The sequence below is a fragment of the Oreochromis aureus genome, linkage group 17 (assembly GCF_013358895.1).
Source record: "Oreochromis aureus strain Israel breed Guangdong linkage group 17, ZZ_aureus, whole genome shotgun sequence".
Lineage (NCBI taxonomy): Eukaryota > Metazoa > Chordata > Actinopteri > Cichliformes > Cichlidae > Oreochromis > Oreochromis aureus.
The window spans coordinates 11,730,446-11,752,201 of NC_052958.1; the positions used below are offsets into that span (position 1 = coordinate 11,730,446).

A 21,756-nucleotide genomic window follows, 5' to 3' on the forward strand; every position below is an offset into this window, starting at 1 on the left:
TTTAGTGGGAATTTTAGGGATATTTTTTACTTTCGAGGTGGATGGACTGGCATGGGTTTTGCCTTGTTTTCAGTTTTCACGCTCAGCTATTCAGTTTTCAGCTCTGAAGTATAAATGGTATCAATCTTCTGATGCAGCTCTTGGTAAGATAAGAAATAAGTGCATTCCTTAAATGCTTAACTATGTTGTTGCTGCTCCTATAGAAAGCCACACATTGTGTTTATTATTTTTAGATAAGCACCAAAATAGCACTAGTCTCGGCACGTTGGCTTAACAACTGAGTAATAATAGACAGAGCCACAGTCTGATCCGCTCTGCTCTATATTTATCACCAGCTGATCAGTGGTATTATTATCTACAACACAGCCATACGTTTGCAGCCGACAGGAGAGCACGAGGCAAGTGACGTCAACATTCCGAAAAAGCCATAAAAAGTTTATTCAGACTAAATCTCAAAGCAACTGCAGGGGTTACTAACCACACGTTTGCTTCTTCTATGCTTCATGAATGAATGAAAATAAATGAAAGTTTCCAGGCTGCCAGGAGTCTGCGTCATTTGAGCCACGTAGCGCTTTTGATAGCATAAGACTGCACTTCCACTCCAGAATGCTTTCGGATTACACAGCATTGGATTAAGGCAGCCATGTAACACCTGTTCAACTAAGGTCCATCATATCACTTACCCGTATGCCCTTCACCACCGTTATATTGTCGTTCTCGTCTGATTCAAATGACACGCGGCGGGTGCTGTTGTTTGCTCCCATAGTCAAACGGCAGCTCGTTAACAAATGTCAGTTATCTGTGTCTCATGTAAGAACACAAAAGTGCAATTTGCTTTTATTTTTGGACAGTTTACTTCAAGCCAGGTATAGATGGCTTCACTTTCTCCACTGCTTGGGATTCTTAGCGCTTCCTGAACTCGACGTATTTGAAGAACACGCGAGTCGATTGGACAGAAGCGTCATTCGGCCATGCAACAGCGACTTTCATTGGTTATTGATTTCACGTGGTAGCGCCGGATAGTGACGCGCAACATTGCCTGTCATAATTTCCTGTCAGTTGTGTCGCTGTTACAGTATTGTATTGTATATGACACTATAGAGTGTATCTGGGACAACATACTGTGTCAGTAGTTGACAGCACAAAATTAGCGTCATATGGACCGTTTCTAATCTTACTAACCACTCAAAACATTTAGACAACAAGCTAGTACTGCAAATTTTGTAAAGACAGGGCCAGCATATGCAAATAACCATGACAGTACTTTTAACCTATAGAGACAGCTTCTATAGCAAAGAGCAGTGTGTCATTATCTATAAGATGAATCATCATTCATTCTCAAATGTTGAACTACTGAATTATTGTGATTTACTGTGCATGATTACTTTCCACAACCATTAGTTAATACAACAAAACATACCTTTCAACTTTTAATGTTTTTTGAAACTGAGGGTTTGGGGTTTTTTTGGAGCCCTGAGTGTAAATGTGCCTGTCTCTAAGCACTTTGGGTCAGTTTCTGTTGTTTAAATGTGCTGTAGGCTATAAATAAAATAGATGTGACAGTCCACACATAAAATACAGATGTTTTTCATGGTGCATATTTTAAGGTTGTTTTTTTTTTTCATTTCCAAAAAACACATTTATTTAACACAGTACAATTGGCTACATATTGAACTTAGAGGACAGAAACAATCATAATCCTATTGCAGTGGTATCGATCCAATACAAGTGCCAGGGTTGGTATTGATACTATCGATAGTTGGATTGATCCGCCCACCTCTTCTACAAGCCCCATTTAAACATACATTCATACAGCCTTTAATTCTATACACTTTAAGTACTTTATTTACCTCTCACTCAAGGCCTAGAATTACAAATTAACCTAACATGTGGATCTTTAGCATAATCTGCAGTGTTGTGAAAAAGTGCTTGTGTCCTTCTATTTTTATTTTGCATATTTTTTTATTCCTATGTTTCACATCTTAAAAGACATTCGAATATCAGACAAAAATATATGAGTAAATACAAAATAAAAAATTAACTGTGATGTTTTTGTAAAGCTGAGTTCAATTTCACTATCCAGACCCAAGTTGGATCACTACCAGACCTGTTGAATCAAGAAATCAAGCAAAGTAGGCTAAAATATCTCAAAAAGGGACACACCATGCCACAATCTAAAGAAACTCTAGAACAGATTAGAGAACATTAACTGATATCTATCAGTCTGGAAAGGGTTATTAATCAATCTCTAAGTGAGTGGCTAGTCTACCAAAATTTGTCCAAGAAAGCACTGATGACTCAACGAACAAAACAAAAACAGAGTAACATCTAAAGCAATGCTCACAAGACCTTTGGGAATATATATTTGGAAAACTAACACATAAAAAGTAACATCATGCCAGCAGTCAAACATGGTGGTAGTGTGATGGTCTGGGGCTGCTTTGCTGCTTCAGGACCCGGATGACTTGCTGTAACTAATGCAACTGTAATTTCTCCTCTCCACCAGAAGATCTTTATATTATATTATTCATGTCCTGTTTCCTCTCTATGGCATCAGCTGAAGGATTTTTTCCTTCTGAGCTCATATGTATGCTGGTAGTGAGTTTCATTTACCTCTGAAGAGGTTCTCTCAGGGTAAATATCATTGTCTTTCCTCTTGTAAACAATCGTAGTATTTTTATAAATGTAGTTAATTTTCATTTTCCTTATCTGTAAGACTATTTGTTTTCTAAACATCCCTGAATAGACAGGGAAAACCTCAAAGTAGGCTAATTAGTTCCCATTGATGTAATAAAAGCAGTCGTGATTTGCTCTTGAAGACTGTCATCCCACAAAAGACTACAACGGGGGCACCAACTCAACTCTCTGGGTTGAGCATACGCCATAAGGCTAATTTTGAAATCCATCCGAAGGTCATTTACTGCTTTTATTTCCATAGGTTTTCTCACAGTTTTCCTGTTTTCCCTCCACTGTCCCATCAAATAAAGATTAAAAAGAAAAAGACCACAATCATTTCTAATTAGGTATTAAAAAAAATTGTATTCTGGGGGTCATTTCAGACTTTAGAAACAAACAAAAGGTGTGTGTGTTTTTTAAGCAGCTAGAATTGTTAAAAATGCTGAAATGTCAAATTTTGGGTTCTACGTGAAACTTTAACTGCATAATTAAATCAACAGCTAGGGTTAATAAAAAAGTTTATTATTATTATTATTCATTCACATGTTGTTTAGTTCCTTTTTGAAAAATACTACATACCATATCCATTTCAACAACTCATACAGCCTTGGAGAACATTACATTACAGCTGGAAATCTGATATGCCTCCAGAAGAGAGGATATTATGAGGAATGACAGCTCATAGGAATCCTGTAAACCTGATATATTATATACACACAATAACTCAATACAGTCTTTATAAATCTGTTTCCTGACGATTTTGGTGTTTTTGTGTCTTCTGGAATGCATATGCTGCAGATGTACAAACATAAATCAATGAAAATCTGTTTGGGAATTCAACCGTGGCTGTGTATACTCTGATATTACTGTGAAATTTGATATACACAGAGGGTTCATTCAGCCCTTTTACACAAAATAAACCTTGATCAAATACATTATTTCTTAATATAAAACAGTTTACCATAATGACAGACAGTATTACAAAAATCGCAAAATGGAAAGGAAAGAAAATATATATAGCGGTAGGAAGATTTTTTGAATGAATTACAGCAAAGGGCATCAGTCTCTTCATATTATGAGGAATATCTTGAGACAGAATCACTTCACAACAGACTCTATGAAGTGGTTTTCCAACTGAAAATAAAGGTTGTTTGGTCAAGATTGGGATATGATTGTTATCTGGAGCTGTGAGGCATTTGGCATAAATCAACCATATTTGGAGTAGATTTGACTTGTTGTACCTACTTTAGTAGCTACTATGGGTTTATAATATATCACATAGCGAAATAATACCTACCTTTTCCATCATCTGTGATTTTACTCGGTATTAGAATGTATTTAGTCTTGTCCTTGCCCATGGAGGCATTTCTCACCACTACAAACACATTATGCAATAAAGACTTACAATGTATAGCAGCACCCTTAAGGCGTGCTGTGGAGTGCCTCAGGTTATGTGGAAAGAAGTGCTTATAGAAATAGATTTAGCTGAATACAACATTTTTTTTCCTGTCACAGCATTATTGTAGCAAGCAATACTACTATTTCAATTGACTTTAATACAGAGCAATAATGATCCTTGCTTATATGGTTAATTTATTGTTAATAGCTCAGTCATTCACCATATGCAGCAGAATGAAAATGCAATGTCCAGCGTCCTTTTAGGTGTCTCATATGTTAATACCAGCTAGATGTAAACAGAATCTCTGTAATTACCCACCTTGTTTTTTGCACCATTGCATCGGTTTATGCAATTATGTGAGCTAGTTAACATTTGTTGCTTTAAAATTCGCAGCGGTGCACCAAGATAATGGGCAATGTTGCTGTTATTGACTGAAAAACATGCTGCATCAAAGAGCAAATCTTTCCCTTACAAGATGAGCTCCAAAACACAAGGGTAATCCCAGCAACATATAAAGGTGAACACAAATAGAAAAGTTTCTTTATTCTTCTAACCTTTATATTATTGCTGCCTTTCCCCCCACAGTATTAATACTTTACCTTGACCTTATGATGTTTGAGTGGAGTTGGGGATCCATCTTTAGGTAATTCAATTTCTCTTTGTTTAATTTCTGCAGAGGTGAGTGGTCTGTTTAGAAAAGACCAGATGATTCGATGATGCGAAGCTCGTGTTTTGTTTGAAGATGAGAAATCTTGAAATTAATCATGAGGTGAAAAATAGATTGAGTGTTTTACTGTCCTACCCTTCTACACCTCCGCATTCCCATGGAAACAGGTAGCTAAAGAAACATCTTCTTCTTAATCACCCAGAGATGACATTTTGTTAGAAAATTCCAAGTTGTGTAATTGAGATGTGAAAATAAGCTTACTCTGTTCAACCAGCCTTCTAATCTTTGCGTGGAATTTTTCTCAGGATAATTAGTACAGCTATTAACATTCATTATCAGTGACTCATCTGGTAATTAGAATCCAAAAATGCCATTTAAATAGATTCCTGAGCCAAGGACATTATTTTTTACTCACAAAAACAGTATGTTTCTGCTAGATAGCTTGTTTAGCTTGCATCATTTGGTGTTGCTTTAAGAATCACATACATTCACTGTGTGTTAAAAATCCAAAATTTGTTTTGGAAATGCTGTGGTATAATTTTTTTAAAGTGCTATCCAAGTCATATTTATTACACATTAGCTGTATTAATGCAGCATTTAGAATGACCTTGTTGCACTTTTATTTGGTCAGGAAACCAGAGCAGCTGCTTAGCTTTTATTGAAAGAAAACAACCTTGCTTCTGCATTACTGGCTAAATAAAACCCAGTAGACTACTTGATCGGGCTGATGGGGTAGGGTTTTTGGGGAAGATCATAAGAAATTCAAAACTTTTAACTTGGACCTGGGAAGCTAGTCACCTTCAAAAGAAAAACAATGCTTCCTGCATGACACAGCAATTGCATTTTTCTTTTGTGAAGAAACACCAAGATCAAACACAATGTTATCTTTTCAGTCCACCAGCACATCAATCAGGGTCCAAGCTTCTGGGGATCGACCTCCTTTTGCTTCAGAATCAATACACTTTCCCGGTCTCATTGGTACAGAAGAGATTGTCAAAGATACAGGGCAGGAGAGCCCTGCAAAATCCACCACTGTATGTTCTAAATGGGGTCAGCTATTAACTCACTGACACTCGCTCTCTTGCACATTTTTTCCTTTCCCAACCTGTCTTAGGTCTCAGGAGAACTGAGCTGAAAATGTTACAGTGAGATTGGTTTCCTTTTTTTGTGCTAAAAAATGAGGAGAAAAAAAATTAAGCGTACTATCATATAGTCCTCATCACCACACCACACAGTAACATAAACAGTGTCTCTTACACACACCGGATAGATTTGATGAAGGATGATTACAAAGGTGATTATTGAATAGTTGGTCTTATAGAGAGTACTGAAGTAAAACCACATCTTCTCTCAAAAATAATCAGGGCTTATTTTTATAACAGGCATTAATATAGTTCCGAATAAAAAAGGTTTCGCGTGTGATAAGAGAAGACAGAGGAACTGAGAAACACTTTTTAGGTTCAAACTACAACTCCCAGAATCCCTCGGTGTAGCCTCGCGGTTCTGTCTTCCTGTTTGAGTGCCGCAGCTGGAAAAATGGCAGCTGATACAGGGAGATACAGGAGTGCTGTTAGCAAAAACAAAGATCCTTCTGGTCTTCTCATCTCTGTCATTAAGTAAGACATGTTAAGTTTTTTATATGTGCGCGTAAGACGTCAGAGACACTTGAACTGAGCTTGCATTTGCTCTCAGATATGGCTTGACAGCTACCTTTAATGCTAAGGCTACATTGTAGCTAGCTACATCCTTCCTGTTTTGCTAAATACATGGAGAGAGGTAAACCTCACCTGTTTAATTTGAGTTAGTATATGGGCAAATCTTAATAGCAGTTATTTTATTTTTTGCTTAAGCCAAGATTCTTTTTAAATGTTACTGACGACTAAAGTTTAGTCACCATTGTTTGGAAAGCGGCTGTTTTCTTAATAAATATTGACGAGAAATTGAGAAAGAGTCGCGGCAAAGCAAGGTGCTGTTTATTGGTTGGCTGGCTTTTCTATATGTCTCTTACCATAAGTTGCTAATTGTTGTGAATTGACTTCACAACACTTTCTCTGCAGGTCGTAACGAAGGAAAAAACATTAACATGATAAACGAGGCACACATCGCAATCGTCGTTGCAACCACCATTGTTACACATGCAACACGCTATTTTATTTATTCATTTTTATCCATTGGCTCCACAGTTTTGTAATACAGGAAACTGTGTTCTTTAATGTATATATATTTTTTAAAAATGTATGAAAAGCACAAACGTAATTGCATATAACAAAATCCATACTCTTACTGATATATCATTAATTTTCCTTTTTTCAACTGTAACGGATTTTTGAATTTGGAGATGCTTTTGTTTTCTCTTAAACAACAATGCTTCCCCCAGATTCCCTTTGTGGATTAAAATATTTCTTCCTTGCCTTTTTGTTTGATGCAGGACTCTATCCAGTAGTGATGACGTGCAGGACAGGGAGACGGAGAAGAGTCGTCTGGAGGAGGCTTTCGAGACGTGTGATCGGGATTTAGATGAGCTGATTGTTCAGCATTATGCCGAACTCACCACTGCCATCAGGACCTACCAGAGCATCACAGAGCGCATCACCAGCTCCCGCAACAAGATCAAACAGGTAAATTGGAGAGGCATGTATACAAACATAGACTCAGGTTTTTTAGATAGACTTCAGAATGGTGGCACCAAGTTTTGTTATTAACAACAAAATATTGTTTTCAGACATTTTCCTATATCTCTTTATTCATTAAAACTACTTCTTATGTCAGTATGATCTTTTTTTTTTTTAACCTTTTTTGAAGTTTCTAAGACTAATATTGCCCACTTAACAGCATCCAGCTCAAGTCAGTATTCTTACAATCAAAAACGTGGAGGAAAGGCCCCTTGGAGGCCTTGGTGAGCAAAGCAGTAAACACTGAGCAGAAAGATGTTAAATGCCCCAGTGCTGCTTTTTCTCAGGAGTAATCTAATGCAAGATGTGTGGATATAGTCCTGTCTTTAAACTACAGAACTTTCATGGTCTTCTTGTACCTGTTTAAGTTCTCTCCAGGTGCTGTAGTTTCCTCCTATAGTCCAAAGACACACATATTCGGTTAATGTATGATTCTAAAATGCCCAAAGATGTGAATATGAGGATTACTTGGCTTTTTCTCTGTGGTATGATTTTTCTGCTTAAGTTTGGAAAAAAAAATCACCATCTGTATTAAAACATCAAAAATTGATGTCAAGCACTTTCAAGAGCATGCCAAAGCAACAAGTTCCCATATAAGTCTAACCGTATATTGTTGACCATTCAAAACTCTAGCTGTGATGGTACAGTGTGATGACAAATTTCCCGAATGATACAGATGCATTTCAACAGCTAGCAGTTCAATATTCAGGCAACAGAAATGTTACAGTAAAATGTCCAGGATAGCCTTACTTTTCAATCACAACTAGTGCATTTCCGCTACATTTCTTTGTAATGCTTAGATTAATTTACTTGAAAAGTCCTGAAGTTTCAGTGTAGTCACGGTGTGGTCCTGGAAGTATGAGTGTGGCAACCCTCTGTAACAGCTTAATGAGTTGGTCCATGTTATTCCCCACTATCATTGCTGTAGCAGTCATTGTGGGGAATTAGTGTAGGTATTGTGATTGGGGGAATCATTGTACCAACAGCACAGAAACTCAGTTTCCTCTGCATCTCCTATGGGCAGTAGCTGCCAGTGTGATCAGCTAGTGGAGATTCACCAAGAGTATAATGCAGAGAAAAATCACCAGTAGATTTGTAATAATTGACATGCACACCAAGAGGACTCTGTATAATAAATAAATTGAGTTCAACTGTAATTATTTTTGTTTATTTTTGCACTTTATTATACCTGTGCTTTGCCATTAAAAGCGTATTTAATGAAATTTTCCTTGTATTCTAATAGCTGCCTAAATGCCTAATTTCAACCTGAAATCCACCGAGTTGATTAGCCACAGTTGAAAACACCTGTGTTGGTGTAAAAGGTGTTTAACTTAATTGTAAATACATTCAGCTCACTTTTGTAATAAATTACAAAATAACTACAGAGAAATAATGACTGTGTTAAGGAAGTGTCTCGCTCATTTTTCTTCTTCAAAGACGCCTACACCTAATAAAATGTATGTCTGTTGATGAGTATCTAAGGCAGTATTTAATTTAAACACTGTAAAAATGCATTGCCTCTCTGTGCTTTCTTTCCCCTTAAGCCAGCTTGTTGAAACAGTAAGCAACCTTCCCTTAACCTGTTTATGCCAGAGATTTCTTCTTGTTAAAAGAAAGTTTTTTTTTTTTCCATCCCCACTGTCATCAAATGCCTACTTATATGGGGTTTTGGAATATGGCTCTGTGTCACTGGACATCTCAATCTGTCCTACAGGTCAAGGAGAACCTCCTGTCTTGTAAGATGCTGCTTCACTGTAAAAGAGACGAGTTGAGGAAGCTGTGGATAGAAGGCATCGAGCACAAGCATGTCCTTCAGTTGCTGGATGAGATCGAAAGCATCAAGCAGGTCCCTCAACGTCTGGAAACTTACATGGCAAGCAAGCACTACCTTCATGCCACAGACATGCTGGTGAGTAGAGTGATGGCTGAAGATGGGATTCGTAGAAGTGTAATCTTGTGCCTTAATATGTGTGAGATATACAGTGTTTAAAAATGGAAAACCCAGAAAGATTGGTGGAAAAATATGTCCTTTTTTTAAACATGTTTGATCTTGCTTGTTTTTTTATGGATGGAAAAAGGGAGAAATGGAAAAGGGAAGAGATTTTTGTCTTGTTTCTATCGACATATCAAGCAGGGACCCATGGTGTGCACAGTATGCACACATAAACACCAGTATTTATGAAGTGCTGCTGCTGAAGATTGATTTCCTGGCACCTCTCATCTCTTAAAAGAACCTCTTTCTAGCCTTGAACAGTCCAGTGGGTGCAACCCACATCAGTTAGGGCGCTGCAGGTGTGTATGTTTGCGTGTATGCCTGTCTTTTGATGTATGTTTTGCAGTATGCACAGCAGGGGAGCTGAAAGATGGCATTGAGGACTAAACGACCAAGCTCTGTGATCTCTCTGTTTCTTACCTTTCTTTCCTTTTTCTCTCTGCCTTCCTCTGTCACCCCCGCACGTCTGCCTCCAGACTTTGGTAATAATTAGTTTGCTAGAATGGGGTTATCTGAGGAGGAGGAAAAAAGAAGAATGATGGTGCACCCATAGGACCATGAAAAATCCTCTTTGTGGGGGTGGAAAGAAGTGGAACTTCATTCAGCCTGTGCTCAGTCAGTACAGCATGTTTTAAAAAGGTTGTGGAAAGTTCACAGTCAGTTGGATGCTTTGCCTCTGTCTCGTCTCTTGTCAAATGTGCTCTACTTGATCAGGATGATGGCATTTTATTTTCTTTTACATATCAAAATGGTGTTGGATGTACTCTTACCTTTGGCTTGGTTGACATATTTATGCAGTTCAGGGATGAATTATGTATGAACAGTCCACTTTAAGTAAACGAGACTCAGGCCAAGGACATTACTAATGTTTATAAAATGATGGAATTACCTTGAAATAACTTCTTTAAATGAGTCCACCAAACTTTAAATTAATTTTACATGATTTATTATTGACATGATGAAATAAATGCACCATGTAAGCTAAAATGAAATTATGTTTTTAGATCCTGGACACCTAGATGTCAAACAGCAATCTCAGCACAAGGTGATAGGCCGGCAGACAGCTTATTTTTAAGATCAATAGACACTGAGCAAGTCTTACATAAGAACTATCCTGTTATTTCTAACCATCTGACAATCATCTAACTCTTGTTATCTGTGAATATAATGTGTATCAGTGCTCAACTGTTAAAAAATATTGGTCAAAAAGTTCATGGAGTAGTCATTTAAAACTCATACCTTAGATAGATTTGGGCATCAAGGTCAACTTCATGGATTTTTGGTGTGGAGTTATATAGATTTGCACAACTTCTCAGCAGAAGGCTCGCAAACATGGCTCTGCTGATGCGCAATGAATCCCGTCCAGTGTTTTAAAATAGTGTTCCTTCAACTTAATTTTTAGTTTTTAGAAGAAGAGAAACTCACAGGAAAGCAATTCTGTCAACTAGGGAAGCTGTTAAGTGAAGATTGTGTGCAATTCTTTTAGCCATACTCACAAACTGTATCATGCACCACAAGTCAGGTCTTTAATCCCAGATGTTCTACTTCAGATGCCTGAGGTCCACAACCACTTGAATGTTGAAAACATGAACAAGCATGACCCTGGTCATAGATCTGATCTCTGATCTGATCGCCTTTGTACTTGGAAACTACTTACGCTTGAGATAAAAAAACATTTTCTGAAAACTCCTGGGTGGTAGCCAGAAACACATCCCTCTTCCCGAGTAAACTTTTTGACATTTAGGTGTGGACAGCCAGAGAAGATGGTCTCGAAGGGGAAATAAAAAAATGTAAATCAGTGTACACTGATCGTTGTGTGTTGATCACACCTTGTACTGCACCAGGAGTAAAGTCTGTAGGAATTAACTTAATCTTATTTTTGCCCTCTTTAAAAGGGTGCTCATAATTACACTAATGTGACTCCATCTTTCGCTTAAGTCTCTTCCACATGTCTGAGCCCCTCCCAGGATGTGAAGAGGAGATGCAAGGAAAGTATTGGAGCCTATCTAATGTACTTGATATAAAAAATATTTTGATGAATTATGCACAATATATAAAAAAAAATATGGAAATTGTCAATTGACTCAAATGCATTGAAATGTAGGGTGTAGATGCTTTGTCTTGAATATCAGCCTTTTTGAGGCTATATATTTGCTATTTAAGAGATAAGTGGATATGAAGTCATGGCCCTTTAGATTTCGACCATCTTCTCCTCATCTTGATATCACCCCCTTTGTAGCCTACATTAGTGAGATTATATTTGTTTTTGTTAAAGTAATTACTTGTGCATAAAAAAAAAAGCAGAATTATGGTATTTAAATGAGAACCCCCCCACAAAACACATTACAGTTTGTGGTTGTCAAGGTGCCTTCACAGGATATATACATCTGTATACATCTGTGTTTTGTTGTTACTTCTCCAGATGCCTCCTCACTTCTTGTCTTGTTGCGGTACTTGCAAGATCCTGTGTGATGGTGGAGGGGAGATGATTTTTAGGGGATGATTTCCCTGTCTCTGTTACTATTCTACCATAGCTTACTCTCTTCAACATTGTGTGTGCCTGTGTTTTGTTTGAGGCTTATCTCTAAGGGTTGACAATTAGAATTCAGACTATGCTCTGTGTGTACTATTGAATGGCAGCCTTAGATCCCATGGGGTTGGTTAAAAACCAGACTGACTTTGGTTGTAGAAAATCTCTTCTCTTCTCTCTCTCTCTCTTCTCTCTTCTCTCTCTTCTCTTCTCTTCTCTTCTCTCTCTTCTCTCTTCTCTTCTCTTCTCTTCTCTTCTCCTCTCCTCTCCTCTCCTCTCCTCTCCTCTCCTCTCCGTCTTTGCCATTCCTTTGGCTTCTTAGCAAATTCACAAGAGGCTTCATATTCTTCATTATGGTGACAGGCCTAGCCCCCTAATGTAATGATGTTAACCAGGCTTCCTCTGTCATCCCAGCCCAATGATAATGAGATCCCCACCACCGCTACCCCCATCCCCACCCCTGACTCTCACTCTCACACAAACACATAAATGTTAAATGATTTACAGTCATACAATTAGAGACACAGATAATCAGACATTATATTAAGCCAAAGCAGGCTGATCACGCAGTGCATTAGCTCATCTTCTCACTAATGTGACTCTCATTTGCATCAACACATACTTGACCCATGCTCCCTGCCCTGTAGTCTACTCAGCTCTCCCCATTCCATTCCCTACTGTCCTGCCCTGGCCAATCAAATATTATCGGCAGCGAATTTGGCTGTTGGTGCCCCTGAAATAAACACAGATATGCACATAAAATGTGTTAACAGACATATAGACCAGCACATTTAAGCATGAAAACATAACTGTTGTTCATGAACTATGAGAGCAGGTAGGAAAAAGCATGAAATTTGCTAAATATAGGTCATGAATCAGGAGCACATGGTGGTACTTTATTTATTTATGTATGTATGTATGTATGTATGTGTGTATTTATTTATTTATTTTTTGGAGGATACAAAAAAAATCATCCTCAATTAAATAAATAAATGAAAAGAAATGATTACACTTTTTCACCAGCTTCACTATTGCTTCCTCCTTCCGAGGAAGTTTCTCTGAGATTAAGTGTCATTTATTTTAAAGACTTCCTAACCTGACAGGACAATTGGACTGCTATTACAATGATTTTGCCCTTTCAGCAAGTCTGGGCAAATGCTTCTTACCAAGGAGTGATGGCCACAAGCTAGTGGGTTGATTCAATTTCCCAGTAAAAATTTCTGTTGACAATTTGCCTATAATTTGAGTGTGTAGTTTGTAGAAACATGAGGGGATACTTAATATAGTTTAGATGCTTCTGTCATTTTTTTCCTGCCCCCACTTTTGACTTGTCTTTTCTGCCACCTTCTTTCGAGTACAAAACATTGATACCAGACACAGCTATCTTTTGGTAGAGGTTGTCTGACTGGTTCTTGGCTGTAATCTGTTATATGCAGGTGACAGCTGTGCAGTCCTTAGAAGGCCCCTTGTTGCAAGTAGAGGGCCTTGGAGACCTGCGCCTGGAGCTCCACACCAAGAAGCTCAACATACACTTGGTGCTCATTGATGAGCTGCACCGACATCTGTACATCAAGTCCACAAGTCGCCTGGGGCACAAAAACAGGGACAAAAATGCTGCTAGGCTTCCAGGGTAAGGGCCATGCTCTGTTTGAACAGAATTGGACTGTTTTATTATTGTTAATTCATGAGTGCAAGGTCTTACATTTGTGCAGTGCAGTTGCTTCACTTGTGGTCAAAAATGTAACAGTTTTTCATTTCATTTGCTTGATAAACATTGGTGTTCATATACTTGCTCCAGTATAGCTGCCCATGCAGAAGAATGTTAAACATATCCTTACAGTGTTAGAATCAAATGCTGGAAAATGTCCAAGGCACCGAAAGCCTTTATTACTCGCCTGTTAAGTAGTCAACAGAAATGTAGCCTTTACAGTGTGTTTTTCTAAACTTTTCAAAGTTGAAATCATACCGATGTGCCTTCATTATAAGTTATCCCATTGCTGCTACAACCAAGAACAACTTGCCAGTTATTTACTGCATGGAAACCAAGACCATTACAGACAAAAAACAATTAGACCTCATATAACTTGTTGCTCTGCTTCATTGTTTGTACAGTGTGCTGGGAAGATCCAAAAGAATGATGAGAAGCATTGGAAATGTTTATTGTTGGAGCAAACAGCAGTAATTTACACATAACTAATTAGGTGTTCTGCAGTCATTATGGGTACCTCTGTAAGGACATCAGAGATATACACATGTTGTACTGTTTGGTTTCCAGGGAACAAACCAAGTTTTAAACCTGGGAAACAATGTCCATTGCCAATTACTGAAAGAATGACAACATATACAGTTTCTCTTTGAACACCACTGATCACATGAATGAGATGGTAGGTTTTGCAGCAGCAAGGAGAATAATTTAAGTTGTTCCTTTGTGACAGCTTGTTAGGTATAATGCAACACAATGGCTTTGAACATACGGTTGATGCTGTGGCGTTCAATGGTAGGCATTGTGTCTGTGTCTGTGTCTGTGTGTGAGGTGCAATAATTATGGTGGCAGTGGGTTGGTGTGGTACAGTGATTTATTACTGAGGGTCAGCAAGTGACAGGTCCTGGCCTTCTTGTATTAGGTCGCCTCTAACAACAAGCCAGCCTCCATACACCCCACCCACTTAGCAGGCAGACTGTGTTTATACTGCTCAACTTAAAGGACCTGGATTGCTTCCACCTCCGGTTTAAGGCTTGATAAATGACTCATTGGGAAGCAGCACCAATCCCACCCAGAGATGCAAGGCTTTTGGTTTTAACAGTAGATTGTTTTCATTAGGGAAGGGGAGGTTTAGCATTTGTATTTCTCTTTGCGCGCACTAAACTTATTGTATCTTTGTCACGTATTTATGTGAGACCCATTCAATGCCTGGATTTAGTTTTTTGTGTTCTTTTTCCTCTTCACAGCTCCATGGCCAAAGATGCATCTCCAATACCTGTGTTAGATGTCGGCAGCCTGTCCACCCCACGCAAGCTTTTGGATTCATCTCAGTTTAGCACACCTGGATCCAGCAGTGGTATGATCTTAAGATCATAATAAGGAAGGGAAGAAGAGGCAGTAATGGAAAAAAAATAAAGGGTGGTGGCTGAAAAGATATATTGAAAGCAAAGAGTCGTAGGTAGAACCCAGTTTCATGAAAAACCATAAATCATATGCTTTCCCTCGATTAAAACTGAACACATTAGAAAAACCAGAGAAAGGAAGACATCAACTGGCAGTTTTACTGGTTTCATCAAAAAACATTGCGTGTGAATTTTATCGTGCAATGCTGTTTTCACTATGCTGATATTCTTAGTGATAATGAAGTCATTAGTGTTGCTTTGAATTACATCCATTTGCATGTCATTATGGATACGTACACACTGAATGCACACAGAAACCACTGATCCATACTTTGATACAAAGGACTAAACATGTCACAAATGTCTTGTTGCAGAGATACACGGCTCACACCCACATTTCTTCAGCTATGATCACAACATATATCTCTCTCGCTAACATTATAATCATCTTGCCCCCCTACCTGTACCATTAGTCACCCAGTGTGTGTGCCTTCACAGCAGGGGAGCAGCATTTATTACCCTCAAACTGCTAACCAGCGCCGTAACAGAGACTGATAATGTAGACTCTAACTGTATTCAGAAATGTATGAATCCTCTCTTGGTTGTAGGGGCGTGCAGTCAGAGCCACATTCCTTCCAGGCAGAGCACAGAGGAACGCAAACAAGAAGATAATGAAAAAAGTTAATCCAGCAATAACTTGGTGTTCCCTTGGTGTTTCTGAGTTTTTATATTAAGCCTGGCACTTTTTTTTTCTCTCCAACACCCACTCTTGGCATTCTGAGTTAGCAACTCATCGTGTTGTTTTTAGCTCTGTGGATACCAGGCAACAATGCACCGTACTGTACATACCAAAGGCATTTTTATCTCGTTGCTGCATCAACTAACAGATTAACAACAACATTAGCATATAATTACCATCTGTGGGCAAGGTTTCCCTGAAAGGTATGGTACAGTCAACATCTCTGTGCCATTTAGCAGTTGTTTTATAAAGCGGTTCTTTCAGTCATTCTCAATCTTTGTCTCTTCCTCTTCTTTTGCGTGTTTAACATTTCCTAGGTAGCCATCTACCATTTAAATCATGTCCTTTACTCCACCTACTGTTATTTACTCTGCCCAGCTCATCAGCATGCATGTGTATGTCATGACCTCAAAAAACATAAATACGCAAATGTACAAATTACCACTAATACATATTAAATATCTGCTCAAGTCTCCCACGCTGTAGGCCTCTAAGTAATAGCTAAACCACAGTTTTCTCAATATTATGCAAAGAGAACACTGGCAATTAGCTGCCAGTAGGCAGTAAGTGCCTATATACCGTCATGTTAACAACTGTGGTCACGACACAGCAACGGGCTTCCATCAATGCCCTAGCTTGCCATTTTGTCTAATAGCATTAGAGCACCTCATTTGTAGATGATAATTGTCATAATTATTACACAAACTACAGTTGCAATGGCTGAAAAGAGGAAATACACCCAAAGTCCATTAACTTGCCATAAACATTAACTCTCTTAACGTGCTTTGATGGGGAATTGGGAGGCCCCATCTAATGGAAATTAGAGCATCACTCGATTCTGCCTTTCTCAATTTGGCTACTAAGTCCGATGAAAAGGGGATTAGGGTGGGGTTAGGTACAGTTGTGTGTATCACTGAAATAATTGGATCTGTGTGTTTGTACAAATATAAGAATGTACACTATATGGTAACAAGTGTGTCTGTTTGCATATACCTCTTTTAGTGCATGAACTGCAGCAAGATATTCGGGACTTAAACCAGTCAGACCTTACTGAGGGGGACCCAGAGGAGAACAGTGCTGAGTTCATGGGCATCCTTATCAGGGTACATTCATGTGCACACACATGACGCATGCTATTAATTGTAAACTTAATGTTTTGTTTTGTTCTGTCATTTGGTTGAAGTAAAAATAATGGCATTATTCATTTTCTTTAGGCTCTGGCCAAGTTGAAGAAACTTCCAGAGACCATTAAAGCCATAATGGAGCGGCTGGAACCTGAGCTGAAACAGATTGTCAAGAGGTCTACCACTCAGATAGCAGACCATGCTTACCAAAGGGGAGAAAACCTGGCCCAGGAAAGCCAGCCAAGGTAAAGTATTGGCGGAATGCACTGCTGAAGAATAACTGATGAAAGAGATTTGCTACAGATCAGAAAATATGAAGCTAAAGGTTAATATTAATCCCTTAAACTGCCCAAAAATTGCACGATACATTTTTAAGCAATTAAAAAAAGCCATATTTAGCAAATACAATAGAAATTAAAAGTCCTATTTGGAAATTAAAATGTAATGATTAAAAAAAACCAATTTTTTAGATGATTTAATAAACTCTATTTTCAGAAAATTCTAATTTTCTGGCAGTTGGATCATATTTCAGGCTTTAAAGGGTTAAATAGCAAATGTAGAGGGGAAGGGAGTTTCAGACAGTAGATGGGCATAAAAGGGGAACTATAAGCTGTTATGTGGAAAGATGAAAGCAGTCCTTTTGAAATGATAATGTTTGCCTGATAGGGATTGTAAGTAGCATTAGAACTATATGCCAAAATGGTCAGTGTAAATAACAATGTGCAGCTACTGTTGTTTACCTTAAAAAGACTAACAAAGCTCCCACTTGCATTCCCATCATTTATCCCATTGTTTATTCTTCTGTAGTCATAATATTTTTCTAGCGTCAATTTTTAAGGCGTTGAATAAAATGTGGCCACCCTCCCTAATGATTGGTAAAAGCTATTCCTGTTGATGCGGTAGCTTCAGGATTTTGTAGCTTGTCTGTTTTTTTTAATGTTACCATTCTCAGAGTTTTGGGAAGCACCCAACATTATATTAATTATACTAATATTCACTGTATTATAGTCAGCATTCACTTTTGTTAATGCATAGCGTGGATCCTTAAGTTATACTTAGAGCTGACAGTAAAGGCAACAGTCAGTGTGTTTAGAATGCAGTCCCATGGTGTTCATAGTCAGACAGTCAACCAGGTGTGAAACATAGTAGCGGCTAGGACTGCAGACACACCTGCTTTAGACCATGAAAACAGATACTCTGCTGCTTTAAACGTAGACAAGTCATGGCTAAACACACCCATACACACACAAACAATTTCACACCTGCCGTAGAGGGCTGCTACATTTTAAAAGCAGTCACGTCAGCTCCTGCAGACATACACATACAGTGAGCAGACTTGAGAAGCACAGGTCTCAGTCCACTGATCCTGAACCATTTAAGAGGAACGTCTTGTTTTCTGTCAGGGATGTTCTCTCCAGCCTTGTCTGCCTTACTTCTTCTGTTGCCTACTGAATCTTGTCTGACCTCAGTGTAATAGGCTACCATGTAGCTTGTTCCCAGTTCTGCTGCTTGCTGATTGTTTTAAGTTGCCTTCATGAGTATACGTGTGTGAGCATTTAACACTTTGAGGTTGTGTGTGTGTGTGTGTGTGTGTGTGTGTGTGTGTGTGTGTGTGTGTGTTTGTTTGTATTTGGATGCGTACACACCTAGTTTTCCCTATGCTCACTTCAATTTAAAGTCAATGCTTGTTGCTATGGAAACTCCAACCAATGTACCACTTGTAGAGAACAATGGTCTTGAATATTGCACACTATATTTTATAGTACTGCAGACTAGCAGGCAACACTTAAGAGCTTAATAGCATAAACAGCAGTGTGTGGCTTGCTCTTGGAGGTTTATGTTCTCATTCACATCCTCACTGACCACCTCACTGAAAGTTTATTTTCCTTTACAACTCCTGCATCTAGATCCTACTTACATAGAGATACTGCATATAGCTTCCCTCTTCATGCACCAAAATCATGACCCTAATCCAATGATATTTCTTAAGGTTTTAGTGATTCTTGAGCTTCCGGGCTAACTGCAATACCTATGTTTAAAATTACAGCTAGTTAATAGCCAGTGCATGTGTTCAGTTTCCTGCTGCTTCTTGGGATCTGGATTGCAGAAACGGTAGTCTAAGCAGAGCTGCCTGGAACTCCCTCTATGAGACTGCAAGGTATTCCAGCCAAGACACACACATTCTCTTCAGTGTGTCCTGGGTCCTAGGGTATCCTTACTTTTGGAAATGCTAATAACAACTCACCTAGGAGTTGTCCAGGGGCATCATATTTAGATTACCACATCTCAGCCCTACTCTGACCTCTCCCAATGACTTAACTTCTCACCCTCTGTTGAAGGGTGAGTTGCGAGATCTAGTAGATTAAACTTATTTCTGGTGCTTGTATCTGTAGTATTATTCTTTCGATCACTACCCACAGTTTATTGCGTTATATGAGGGTAGGATTGTAGATTGACCAGCTTTCTTATCACGACAACAGGCTGGTACAGCGTGTTCATTGCAGACCAATCTGTCTGTCTCCTGCTCCACTTTCCCCTATTTATGAATATTACTGTGAGGTACTTGATTTCCTTGACTAGTTCCCAGCAGATTGGGCAGTCCCCGTTTTCTGAATGAAGAAAGGGCAGACCTAGTAGGGTCCAGTTAAGCCCGCTAGGCTCACCTCCTGTGCGTCAGCCACCTGCAGGAGGAACCTTAGGGGTTTGGTGGTTTGTGGCTTGGTGGAAATCTGATCACTGGCTGCCAGTGTATTGTGTTTGCTGTTATAACCCCAACCAACAAAAACAAACAAACAAACAAAACAAAAAAACCCAAACAAAACCAAACAAAAAACTCCTCTTTTTCAAGTCTTCGTTTCAGTGTGTCTCAAATAACAGCAATAATACAAATTTCTCTGACTGGATGAGAGATATAACGTTTGCAGGATTTACTGGGCACAACAAATAAACATCAGCTTCTTCCATCATTATTTGCTGATGGGATGTTAGTAGTAAACAAGGCGAATGCTGATACTGATATTACATAGTAGATTCTAAATGAAATCTGAATAAAAGATTAAGAAAACTGATTTAAAGTGAGGATGTTTTTTCCAATAAAAAACAGAATATCAACAACAGTATTTTCAATTCAATCTAAAAAAAGAAACAAAACAAAGCAAAACAGGAAAAGCACAGTGAACATAGGATGGACTTTTTGGACTCATTTTTCCCATTTAGTGGTCCTTGGCATCATCCAGAGGAAGATTGATTCCATGTGAATCGACTTTTGCTCTGTGTGTCCATTTGTCTATGACAGCAGGATGACTGAGATGACCTGGTACATTTAATATCTCAAGAGGAGCCTTTTGACACTCTTTAGACCTCTAACAATAATTTAATTATCTGTGACTTAGCACCAACCTGATGGTAATCTAATTTAGATACTATTGTTGTCCTTCCAATATGAAACACGTGCAGTCCTGCTGCTGGTTAATAAGTTGGAGACTTTACGTCCTTGTGTGCTCCCTGCCATTTCTCCTGGTTCTTCATCAGCCGTGTGTGTCAACTTCGATCGGGAGAGGAAATGAGAAGTGTGGTCTCAAAGAACAGACAATATGGATTAGGTTGGACTCCACTGGGAGATAATGAGGAGGACTGTTTACACTTTGTTTGTCCATCTACACGTAGCTAGGTGTGTTTGTGGGTGTAAGGGCCGGGGTGGTTAGAATGTGCTTGGGGATTAAACAAAAAAAGCAGTGTCAAAGTCAGAGCCGTAACTTTTGGGTGCCCAACTTTATGCATGCATGCATGATTATGTAGTTTTTATGCTTATTTTTTTGGAGATTGGTGATCATATATCATTCATCTTACATTTCCGTTTTGTTGTCAGTCTTTCATGTTTATACATGAGAGTCATTGGCATTTCAAGGTCCCTGTCCTTGTGTCACTAACATCTTACACTCTCTGAGTTATAGCGCACAGTGATTTGTTCCTCTGTTTCTCTCCATTAATAACATTTACTTGTGTTACTGTGGGTGTAGTGACAGACAACCAACCAAAATGGTCCCCATTGAAACATTCGTCTTGCCTCTCTATTTCCTTTATACCTTCACCGAAAATCTTGGCTGCTTCCCAAAACTCTGAGGATGGTAACATTACAAAAAATGGACAACCTACAAAATACTGAAATAAATGCAATAAAACATATCTTTCTGTTGCTTTCAATTGAATAAAACTTAATTAAAATGGCAGAGGAGAGTACTGAAATACCAACGTTAGACAAATAGTGATTAAATTTAACTTTAACACTGCTACTTCTAGCTTGGTTGCACTAGGAAGCCATTCACACTCAACTAATGTAACCTGTGTTCCCTCTTTACCTTGAAAGCTTTGCCCTTGTGTAGAAACTAGATGTAGCAAAGTCTGGATAAAAGCATTAGTGTAGATGAGACCATCCAGGCTGTAGCACTCAGATCAAGTGGAAGGTCAGTTTGGTTTTGGCTGTGCTCTCTTCTTCAGCCAGAGCCATTTAGAAGTAATGAGAGTGCCTGTTCATTTGAGTCCAGGCTGGGAAGCTCGCTTGTTTTTTGTTTTTTTTGGTCCCGGTTAAATAGAAAACTGTAAATAAAAACAGGTTCCTGGAATACTGGTCATTTGACATTTGGTCATTTGTCAATGGTCTTTTTCATGGGTAGATTATCTGTTATTAGCTGTATGTTACTTTTCTGCTGTTTTGGACAGTTTAGATGAGCTTTTTCCCACCTTGATGTTGTAAAGCATTTGCATACATTCCTCACAGTGGCTTGTTGTACTTGTATTGTTTAATAACATACTAGAGAAAGATAATTTAAAAGCTGGATCATACTATTATCA

General features: G+C 38.6%; 2 protein-coding genes across 3 annotated transcripts in view; one reads left to right on the plus strand and one right to left on the minus strand.

Annotated features, from left to right (window-relative positions):
- Positions 1-915, minus strand: part of chchd3a (coiled-coil-helix-coiled-coil-helix domain containing 3a) — a 76,993-nt gene extending 76,078 nt beyond the window's left edge. Inside the window, exon 1 of one of the 2 annotated variants that reach the window (XM_031726627.2) lies at positions 684-915. In XM_031726627.2, the coding sequence (XP_031582487.2) occupies positions 684-764 (81 nt within the window). In that variant the 5' untranslated portion in view covers positions 765-915. The other variant, XM_039601576.1, reaches the window with a different exon arrangement.
- Positions 916-6,248: 5,333 nt separating this feature from the next.
- exoc4 (exocyst complex component 4) overlaps positions 6,249-21,756 on the plus strand; it is a 131,370-nt gene continuing 115,862 nt past the window's right edge. The window contains exons 1-7 of the mRNA XM_031726575.2: positions 6,249-6,358; positions 7,171-7,360; positions 9,129-9,323; positions 13,374-13,567; positions 14,887-14,996; positions 16,784-16,884; positions 16,996-17,150. Coding sequence (XP_031582435.1) covers positions 6,279-6,358; positions 7,171-7,360; positions 9,129-9,323; positions 13,374-13,567; positions 14,887-14,996; positions 16,784-16,884; positions 16,996-17,150 — 1,025 coding nt within the window. The 5' untranslated portion in view covers positions 6,249-6,278. The remainder of the gene's footprint in view (positions 6,359-7,170; positions 7,361-9,128; positions 9,324-13,373; positions 13,568-14,886; positions 14,997-16,783; positions 16,885-16,995; positions 17,151-21,756) is intronic.